At 47.4% G+C, this 10,346-nt stretch overlaps 1 protein-coding gene across 1 annotated transcript; it reads right to left on the bottom strand.

Moving 5' to 3' along the window:
- Positions 1–5,429: 5,429 nt before the first annotated feature.
- LOC101762321 (guanine nucleotide-binding protein subunit beta-like protein A) lies at positions 5,430–7,521 on the bottom strand. The gene is made up of 2 exons (XM_004969525.3): positions 6,550–7,521; positions 5,430–5,795 (listed from the first exon to the last, which is right to left on the bottom strand). The coding sequence occupies exons 1-2, from the start codon at positions 7,438–7,440 to the stop codon at positions 5,682–5,684; spliced, it is 1,005 nt and encodes a 334-aa protein (XP_004969582.1). The 5' UTR covers positions 7,441–7,521; the 3' UTR covers positions 5,430–5,681.
- Between the last annotated feature and the right edge of the window lie 2,825 nt (positions 7,522–10,346).

Below are 10,346 nucleotides of genomic sequence, written 5' to 3'. Positions count from 1 at the left end.
CCGGGCAACAGCAGGCACGCCGAGTAGTTTCAGAGCTATAAAAGGATAATACAAAGATTATATAGCATAATGGAGCATTTAATAATTGAATAACTCGGAGTTTTATTCGGCGTATAAATAAATGCTTACGCGTTTTGCTCTTGTGGGCCATGTAATTTTCTCGAATAGTTAGCCTATTAAGTTTAAGCACCTAGTCTTGCTTAGCCAGCAATCTGCTGAGAGCGGATCTCAAGCTTGTAGATGGGGCATCACAACATGAGTCGAGGTTTAACGGATTAAAGCGTATGCTACCCAAGTACTTTAGCAACCATTAAGAGAGATGGACAAGCCGCAAAGCAGTCAAAGCTGTGCGAAAAAGCAGAAATGTGCACTTGGCACCTGTAGGGCGCAACCTCGACTGCCTGTTTAGTGGACGAACCAAGTTGTATGAGTAGTCGGGGCGCGACCAATATGATCGATGAAAGTCACGAAGATATGGGAAAAAGTCGAAATGTATGGAGATATACGGATATACAGAAGCCGTAAAATATTTAATTGAATATATAACTTAGCTTGATTCATGACCAATTCGAATAATGCACCAAGTCGACTAAAGGCCTTGATAAAGAAGACCGCCGTGGAGTGCGCCAAGAATGTTGTGGCACTTATGAAGACGCACTTCCCCTGGCTGTCCGTGGAACGCGTTGGAATGGGAGTTGCCGAGGATTTTGGTGCTGGTAACCTCTCAAAGTTGGCCGAGCAATATCGACAAGCCGCGAAAGACGTAGTTAAGGAACTAGACCTGTAATAAAAAAACTATAAAATATATCAATCTGTGCTGTGGGGTAAGAAAACTTGTTGATTAACTTATGTATAGGCAAACCTCCTTCCCTCCCTTGGTATGTTTGACAGGACACCGTGTGGCCTAGACTTGTAGCCACTAAGTGCCTAGCCTTGCCTGGCCAGCTCTCTGCTAAGAGCGGATCTCAAGCTTGTAGAGGGGTCAAACGCAAGGTTGTTTATGTTTCGCATGCTAGGACGCCGTCCACACGAGTTAGTCGCACAACCTATAGAGAGGTAGGAGAAAAGTTGGGACCCGGAGGTTGGCGCATAGCGGGGGAAGCCCTCGAGCGTAAAGGCGAGGGTGTGGTCTGTCGAACAGGTCGGACAGCCCCCGAGCGTGAAGGCGAGGGTGTGGTCTGTCGAACAGGTCGGACAGCCTCCAAGTGTGATTAAGAGCTCGGCTAAGAAAGTGAAAAGGTGAATCTCTGAGGTTTTATTTATTCAATATAAAAATGTAAAGATAGTACATAGCTTCTACGCCCTAAAGGTAGAAGCGTTGCAGGTGTTGGATGTTCGCCACAGTCCGAAAACTGGGTGGGTTCGGGTAGGTCGTCAGATTGGATATGGAAAGACTGCACGAGTTTTTTGAAAAACACGGCAGCGAGGGGTGTGGGGAGAGCCATACGCCGATCTTCCGGGGCGTAGTGCCGCCTCTGAGAGGTTGATGCACTCAGCAATGGTGTTGCTGATGCGATCGAGCCCCGCGATTAGATCGGAGGGCGTGGGTGGGCGGGTTGCTACGAGGATGCGCGGGATCCTCAGAGAGAGAGAGATCGCCAACCTGCTAGGCAAGCTGCGTGATGATCCTCGGGGTGAAGACATTGCTCCGTCGAAGCAGATCCGACGGATGTTGAGCTGGCAGTGGACGTTGAGTCAGCGAAGGAGGCGGTGGAGTCGGAGTCCACCGGCATGCTCCCGAAGCGAAGCTGGATCGAATTGGCGAGGAAGTCCTTCATCTTATTGGGGAAGATGACGCCGAAGCGGGATGCTATCAAGCTCGCTGGGGAGGATCTCACGATCACCCCTACCTAGCACGCCAACTGTCGGATTTAGTGACCGGCAGTCCACCAGGGGGTTACCCAGGTGGTAGATTTGTAGGCAGAGGAGATCGCAATACCAAAAGCTTGAATGGTAACACAAGGGCGCAAGGTTTAGACAGGTTCAGACCTCCGGAGGGTAATTACCTACGTCCTGTGTTTTAGTGGATGGTATTACTAATATGGGATGCGAAGAGTTGATATGCATTGGGTTGAGGTGAGTTGAGGTGCATTGGGGTTGGATGTCAGGTATTCTCGGGGGTGCCCCTAGCTGCCTTATATAGGCTGACGACCTAGGGTTACTAATCTAATCCTAGTCGATTGTTACATGGAAAGCAATTTGAGTCGATTTACAATAAGTATCCCGTGATATCCAGGCTGAATTGATTCGCCCGGCCTTCTAGCTTGTGCTCCATGCATCTTCGTACCTTGGCCTGCACGGCATGGTCATGCGGGCCCACTTGTCAGGGCCGACTAGTATCTTGGTCGGTGGGGACCCGTGGGTACCCTTATCCCTCACATAGTGTAGTGCTTGGGCCACCATACCGGCTCATAGTGCCGGTACAGACACAACACGATTCTTGACCAGGCACGGTGTGGCACGATTACCTCAACCCATAGTGCTGCGAAATAGATGTATATTACACTATTTGATGAAAGGTATATATCTCTATATGAATTTTATGATGGAATGGTTTAATTAATGTATGTCTATATGAATTTGTAATGAAATTAATGAAGTTTGAGTTGAATGAGCGGATGCATAGTGCTAGGATGGGCACGAGCACAATGGGCGGGCGAGCCTAGAGTGCCGGCACGACACTATGAAAATGGCATAGTGTGGTGTTTGAGCTGAAAGGTCGGCACGGCATCCGACAACAGTGCCTAATAGCGTAGTGGCTAATAATGCCATGTCAAATAGTGTCAGTGTCGAGTAGTATCGGACCACCCATTTGACCGTCTATAATGTACGGTGTGGACTGTGGAGGGTGTGGACCGTGGAGACGATTACCATTTACCAACGTGTTCTTTCTTTGGGTCAACGAGTCAACGGAAAATATCTCGGGGATCAGGCAGCACTACCCTTTTCGTGTGACTCAGCTTGGATTCAGTGCACCTGCACCTGCAGCCACGTCACCTTGGCTCTGTTTCGTACAGTATTTTCCCGTCCACGTCGACGAGGAGAGCAAGGATTCTAGTTCTATGGAAGCTCCTGTGGAGATTTGCACTGTCTGTCTGCCTATACGCTATAGGGAGGTAACTGAAGAACAGAAAGATACCAGCTCCGGACGCTTCTTGTTATTGCGGAATAGAATAAACAGTAGATCATGCATTCCTCACCTGCCAATATGTCTCCTTAATTTGGTGTTAACCCAAGAAATGGTGTGGATTAAAATGGCGACTCAACAATTTCAGGTCGCCTAAACAATGGGTATACATAGCCAACTGAACCAACGAGGAATCTGCGATCTTGATGATCACATTGGTATATCTGGGAGAGTGAGGCCAGCAATGGAGCGAGCGTGCATTGATACGGTTATCTGCATGATAGTAAACCTGACAACCTGTTATATTCACAAGGCGTGACCCTGTCAGGCCTCAAAAATGGCTCCGCCGTTGGAACTATGGGTTACGATGTAGATGCAGCTACTTTTGCACAATCAAATCGATTTGCGAATGGTAGTGATTAGAGACCAGAACAGCTTATTCCTAGCCGCTTGCAGGCATGGAGTTGAAGGAATCAGCTTGCGGAGGCAACATGCAGCTCGCTTTGCTGCGGACCACTCGTACAATCAAGCAGTTGTTGCTTCTGACTGCTTACCGGTGTTATTGAAAACTCCAATCATTCCACATAAAAACATCGACGGCAAACACGATTCGAGACCTCCAGCGCTGAGTTCCATTAGTAGGACCCAAAGCTCCCTCTCTCCTCGTTCAACAGCGCACCTCCTCCTATCTCTCCGGCTGAGTTCAAACTCCGGGGGTGTTTGGAAGGGGGCCTAAACTTTAGCCCCCTATTTTAGTCAAATTAGCCTCTTCTTCCAAACAGGAGGGTTAAAATAGAGGTGCTAAAATTTAGCCCTCCATAATCCATTAGCCCCTTCAAGGGGTGCTAAAATGGACTGAAGAGGCTAAAAGTGGTCCCCGATTGCCTTCTTTCCACCGGTGCCCCCCTCCCCGCACTCTCTCTCTCCCCACAAACTTCGCCCGGCCCCGCCTCCTCCGCCTCACCTCGCCAGCCCCGCCACCTCGGCTCCTCCTCTGGCGCCGCTTGCTTCGATGCCGCCGCCACGCGACTGCGGTTCCGGGGCAGCCGGCCGGATTCTCGCTCCCCATACTCGGTCTTGGAGCGTGACGCGAGGAAGTGGAGCTCGGCGGCGGCATCCGGGTCGGCGTCCGCGAGCTTGGTGACGGCGTCGCGGCGGCCACAGCGAGTACATCGGGCACCAGGAAGCCGCACTTCGCCAGCAGGAGCAGCGGAGGAGTTGGGGATGAGGAGCACGAAGAAGCTTCCGGCTGCAACACAAGAAGCTTGGGGGGCGGGGCGGCCGTGCCGTCGCCACCTTCGTCGCCGCGGCAGGCGTGGGGATGAGGGGGCTCTGGGGCAAAGGGTGGATGGTCCGCGAGGGCCGGCGTGGGCGATTTGGGTGATTGGTGGGTTTGATCGAGCAGAGACAGTAGGAGGAGGGAAATGAGGGCAGTCCGATCATTTTGCACTCTAGGTGCTAAAGTTTAGCCCTCCACCCAAACACCTCGAGGTGTTAAAATTTAGCCATCTATTTGAGGACGCTTAAGTTTAGCCCAGCCCTTTATCTACTCGTCCATTTCAAGCTCTGACACATAAACGTCGATGCTCACAGCGTCCACGGTTCGGTATTTTTCAACTACCATTTGATCACTGGAGTGGAGCTGGCCTCAGTAGCTACGGATCGATCTCGTGTTGGTGCGATTATCCAAGACATCAAGCAGGCAGCGCATGGGTCTACTACCGCTTTTTTATCTCCTGTTTCAGGGAGCTTGGAGCATGAAGCTCCGGGTGTAATCTGAGCTCCGTATATAACGTTAAGTTAATTGACCGCCGCTACTAAAACAAGATTTTGCAGCTATTTTCGTTGCTGCGAAATCTTGTTTGATATTTATTTTCATACCACGGCTATTTTTACAAAATAGCTAAAGATATATTCCCATCCAAGTTTGGGAGAAGAATCGAAGATTAATTCAGTTCTTATGCACCGCGCAAGCGATTAGGCGTATACGTGTTGCGGGGAAAAAGACTTAAAAGCCCGTTTGTGTCGACTTATAAGTGGTATATCGATGTAAATATGTGAAAATCCCAAACACGTGATTATTTTCCCTTACCAAGCCGCTTTAAAGATTTGAATATAAGAAGCAAAAAGCAAGAAAATCTTCGGTTAGATTATAATCTAAGCATGGCTGAGAGAAGCAAAGTCTTAGACACAAGGCAAAAAGATACTACTGCCCACACAACATACCAACAGAAAGCCTATACGAATCCAGCTACTGAAGAATTCCGCACAAAACAGGCAATCAAAATCATGAGCACACCAGTATCACCGGGTTGAATGCATCCTGTAGCACCATCTATTGCATGATTCAGGAAAATTGAGGCAAAAACCAAAACATGGTGCAAACCAAATCCTATTCCGCAGTACCCATGATCTCATGACTGAAGCTACTGACACAAAGAGTAAATTAAGCCGAAGTACTTGGGCAGATATTATGCCTTCAAACAGTCGAAAAGAAAAGCTAAAGATACCACAGCCATTTCCCAGGATAAGACTATCAAAACAGATTCATAATTTAGACCGAGTAGCTGAATCCAGAGATCTTAAAGATCCGGATGGTTCCATCTGTGTAACCGGCATAGAGGGTGCTTCCATCAGCGCTCCAGCTCAAGCTTGTGCAGTACAGAATCTGCATGGCAGCAACAATAATTGATTTCTAATGAGACGAGAATACTTCACCAAAGAGTAGAGTCAGTAACTGGTGCAAGTTTTTTTTACATATAGAGCATAAGATGAAAAACATGTTATACCAAAACTAACAGTAGTTAACAAATAATCTAAACAGGTGAGGTTTTCACATATAAATCAAAATACCTTCTCTCCACATGACAAATAAGACAGAATAGCATTGGCAAGGACACAGCAAGTAATCTTGTTTCTATATGCACAGTCCAATCAATCTAATAACATAGCATAATATACCAACCAACAGATAAGTGGCTCAACAGCATACCTTGCAAATCAACATTTACAGTTTAAGCTGCGCTAAGATACTGCAAACTGCAGTTTAAGCATGTACAGGATGTGTTCTCATGAAATTAATGCAAGCAGCAGCTTCAACCAAACAAACTAAATCATACAAACAAACCTTCAAATTGTGGTATGGTTCAATCAGTACAGCTAAAATAGAGAAAACATCAAACTACTAACTTACAAACTACAGTCCACAAAGACAATATAATTAGCATTCCAAACATGAGTAGCATAACAGACCTACGACTGAATGACCAATGATACATGAACTAAGCCATCTCAGATCGATAATAATCGTATGAACAATTGGAAATCAATCAATGACAGAAGATTTAAGACATCATCGCGACCTATCACTATAATGATCAGTAGCAACATCAGAAATGCAGATTGATGGTTGTGAGACTAACCTGGTTCTTGCCAGCGGAAACCTCAGGCCTAAGGTCCTGCACAATGTGCTTCGATTCAAGATCCCAGATCTTGATGGAGTCCTGTGTGGCTGCGCAGAGCCAGTAGCGGTTGGGCGAGAAGCAGAGCGAGTGGATGATGGAGCCCGCGTCCAACGCGTACAGCCTCTTGCCCTCAGTCAAGTCCCACAGCAGGGTAACATTGTCTTTCCCTCCGGAGGCGCACAGAGAGCCATCAGGGCTCACAGCAACGGCGTTGACGTAGCCGCCGTGACCTTGGAGATTGCTGCGGAGCTTGCAGTTGGTGAGGTTCCAGACCTTGACACTGCGGTCCCAGGAGCCGGATACGATCGTAGGCTGGATGGTGTTGGGCGAGAAGCGGACGCACGAGACCCAGCCGCTGTGGCCCTCGCTGGCGCCGTGGTCGCCGCCAATGGTGTACTTGCACTCGCCGAGTGTGTTCCACAGCTTGATGGTTTTGTCGCGGGATGCGGACACGATCTGGCGGTTGTCGATGGAGAAGGCGACGGAGAGGACGTCCTTCTCGTGGCCAACGAAGCGGCGGGTGGTGAGGCCCGTGGAGAGATCCCAGAGGCGGAGCTCGCCGTCCCAGGATCCCGAGAGCGCGAACTGGCCGTCGGAGCTGAGGACGACGTCCTGGACGAAGTGGGAGTGGCCGGTGAGGCGGCGGAATGGGACGCCGTAGTCGGCGGTGGTAGTGCCGTCCCCGGCGACGTGGACGGGGTTGGTCAGGTCCCAGACCAGCAACGACTTGTCGCGGGAGGACGAGACGATGAAGGGGGAGTTGTCGATGGGCGCGGCGATCGCCGTCACCACATCGTTGTGGCCGCGCATCACGCCGGCGAGCACCAGGGTCTCCTGCGCGCCGGCCATGGTTGCGAGGAGGGTTAGGGTTTGCCGGTGCTGCGAATGCGAGGAGGCGGCGGCGGCGCTGGGGAGATAGGAAGGAAGACGGGCGGGGAAGGAGGCGTGGTGTTTTATACTCGGGCGGCGTGGGTGTTAGGGTTTAGCCCTAGCAGGGCTGGGAAGTTCGGGGGAAAAATCACGGCCGTTGAATGTGCGAGGAACGGGGCTGATTTCCTAATGGGCTGCCATTGTAATGGACTTATTTATCAAAGCCCATCTCCACGTTCTTAAGACATGGGCCTAAATCCCAGAAAATCGTTTCGAGATATGGGCTTACTACACAGCTTATAGATCCACGACTTCCGTGAATGCACAAGCAATTCTTCAAGAAATTAGCAGGCCCTGTGTTTTCTTTGTTCTTGCTCCTTATTTCCAGGTTCCTGTACTGCATCATGTATGTGCACCTTTTGTTTTAATGGAAATCAACCCTTCTCAAAAAAATCGCTCGTCATCGAGACATATAATTTAGAACGAGGGGAGTAGAATCCAGAGTTTATAAGGCCATTCTAAATACTAATTTCATTTCACTCCTTCCAAAACTGCCACATCATCTCTAGCGTAATGAAATAATGAATGAAATAACTCGTACAATGTAAGATTTCATTTCACTGTTACATGCATGATGTTGAAGTGTTTGATTGGATAAAAGATAGGATGAAATGAAACTATAGCTTTCAATGGATGCGTAAAAGAGTTTTATTGTGTTGATAACCGTGTAAATATAGTTTCGTAGAGATGGAACTCATTTCTTCTCTCTTCATAACTCTAATACCATATCACCATATTTACTTACATGGCATGTTATTTATGGAGGATGAAATCCTTATTGAGACTGGACTAATAAACCTTTAGAGATTAGCACTCCACAAATCGAACTATCTTGATACCAACAAGGCCATTCAGCTTTCCGAATGCTACGATTATTTTGAACGTCAACTTTTTTTCATCATATTTTCTCTCTCATGTTCCGTCGAGCAATGCATCTTTAATATTTAGACCATCAGACGCCTACCACGAATGGCTCATCAATTATAAGCAGAGAAACAAAAGCCATCACCTACACACACACACATACTGAGAGTAAATGTCATATATTATATTATATATATATTATAAAACATGCTAGAAAGTTGGTCAGGAAATGTGCACCTTGTCATGTTCTTCAGAAAAAAGAAAATACAAATTGGATCTAAATTTTTGAAAGGAAACACGACATTTTGATCTGAATTTCTCTAGGGAAAGATGAAAGATGGCCCCGTGTCAGCATCAGTTCTTCGGGAATAACAAGGACAGAGCACTGGTCTCTGATTATCTGATAAATCGTGCGATATGGGCTCCATACTTCCATTCCACCTCCACTTAACCCAAACAGGAAATCTGGTGCGAATTGGAGGAGATGCAGAAACGGAAAGGAAATCCAGTAACATTGTTGCAGCCGGAGCAAGTCCAGCGATGCTGCGATGCCCGTGAAAGAGAGCTCCGTGAATCTCTACGGCCGATCAACGTCTGCGTCGAATAATGATCGTGCTGCCGTGGCAACAGCGGTTTTGGGCCAGGAGGGGGCACACATGTCGATCGTGCTTGGGTGGTGAATCACCACGGCCACGGTCCACGGATGGAAAGAGGCCAGGCCACACACGTACTCCATCCTCCCGTCCATGTCAGGGGATGCAAAGGTGTGCAGCGATGAGTGACGATGGCTGGAAGCGAAGCATCAGGCGGTGCAGTACAACGATGGAGAGCTCTAATCCAACCCCTCCAATTGTCACCTTCTGTCCTTCTCCACTTTGCTGCTGGTGGTGTCACCGTCACCGGAATCGAATGCGAATAGGAGGTTGGTTCGGGGATGAAGTCGCGATCGAGTGCCATGCGAAGTGAGTTGCAAGGTTAGCAAGATAAGGAGGTGTTTGATCCAAGTATTAATTTTTAGTTTGAGTCACATCGAATTTGATACCAATTAGAAGGACTAAACTTGAACTAATTATAAAAACTAATTGCATAAATGAGGGCTAATTCGTGAGATGAATCTATTAACCCAAATTAATTTATAATTAGCACATGTTTACTATAGCATCACATGGGCTAATCATGAACTAATTAGGCCTAATAGATTCGTCACGCGAATTAGCCCTCATTTATGCAATTAGTTTAATTATTAGACTATATTTAATATTACTAATTAGCGTGCAAACATCCGATATCACAGGACTAAAGTTTAGTCTGGAGTATCCAAACACCCCTGAGTGTGGATGCGTCCAAGCCCACCACCAAACCATGCTAATCCGAATTCGTGCGTCTATTTTCTTCCCAATTCAGAATAACACATCTTCTCTTGGTTTCATAAAAAAATATTTTCTCTTGAACTTACTGCGTTTTTTGTTTTCTTTTAAGAGGAAAAAAGGCACTAGCAGGATCCGAGGAAAAATAAGAGAAGATTTGGTTATCGAGTGAGTCCATAAATCAGAGTTCAGTTGAATAGTTACGCCATCTGCGTTTAGGACAAGAGGCATCATCGAGCCTTCAACATGTCCTTATGATCCAACAAGGTAAAATAGCCATCTTGGTCTTTCAACTTTGACCCTCGGTCGTCCCTCAACTTTCAGATTAACCAATCTAGTCCCTCAACTTTTATTTTCGGATCAAAGTCATCATTGTGCTAATGCAGTACTCCATGATGTATTGTTAAAAGTCTTTTTTACCTTGGCTCCTTCTTCCCCTCTTCAATTCCCGCCGGTACTGTGAGGCACTGCTAACTGCTAATTAAGCAGATGCTTAACGTGACAATTCTAATGATCCGTGACATGTAAATGTCGTCATTTTTTAGCCCTGTTCGATCAACAAAGGTATAATCCTGCGGCTAGAATTCTACTTCA

The sequence above is a fragment of the Setaria italica genome, chromosome V, assembly GCF_000263155.2.
Source record: "Setaria italica strain Yugu1 chromosome V, Setaria_italica_v2.0, whole genome shotgun sequence".
NCBI classification, from domain to species: domain Eukaryota; kingdom Viridiplantae; phylum Streptophyta; class Magnoliopsida; order Poales; family Poaceae; genus Setaria; species Setaria italica.
Note: the sequence above shows the minus strand (reverse complement) of the source record. Positions and strands in the feature narration are given on the sequence as shown.

What these genes read in the sequence shown, in the direction of transcription:
- LOC101762321 (XM_004969525.3), bottom strand. Translation starts at nt 7,440, where the DNA reads ATGGCCGGCGCGCAGGAGACCCTGGTGCTCGCCGGCGTGATGCGCGGC. An exon ending in TTTCCGCTGGCAAGAACCAG is followed by an intron (nt 5,796 to 6,549) that starts GTTAGTCTCACA and finishes GCTGCCATGCAG; the next exon opens with ATTCTGTACTGCACAAGCTT.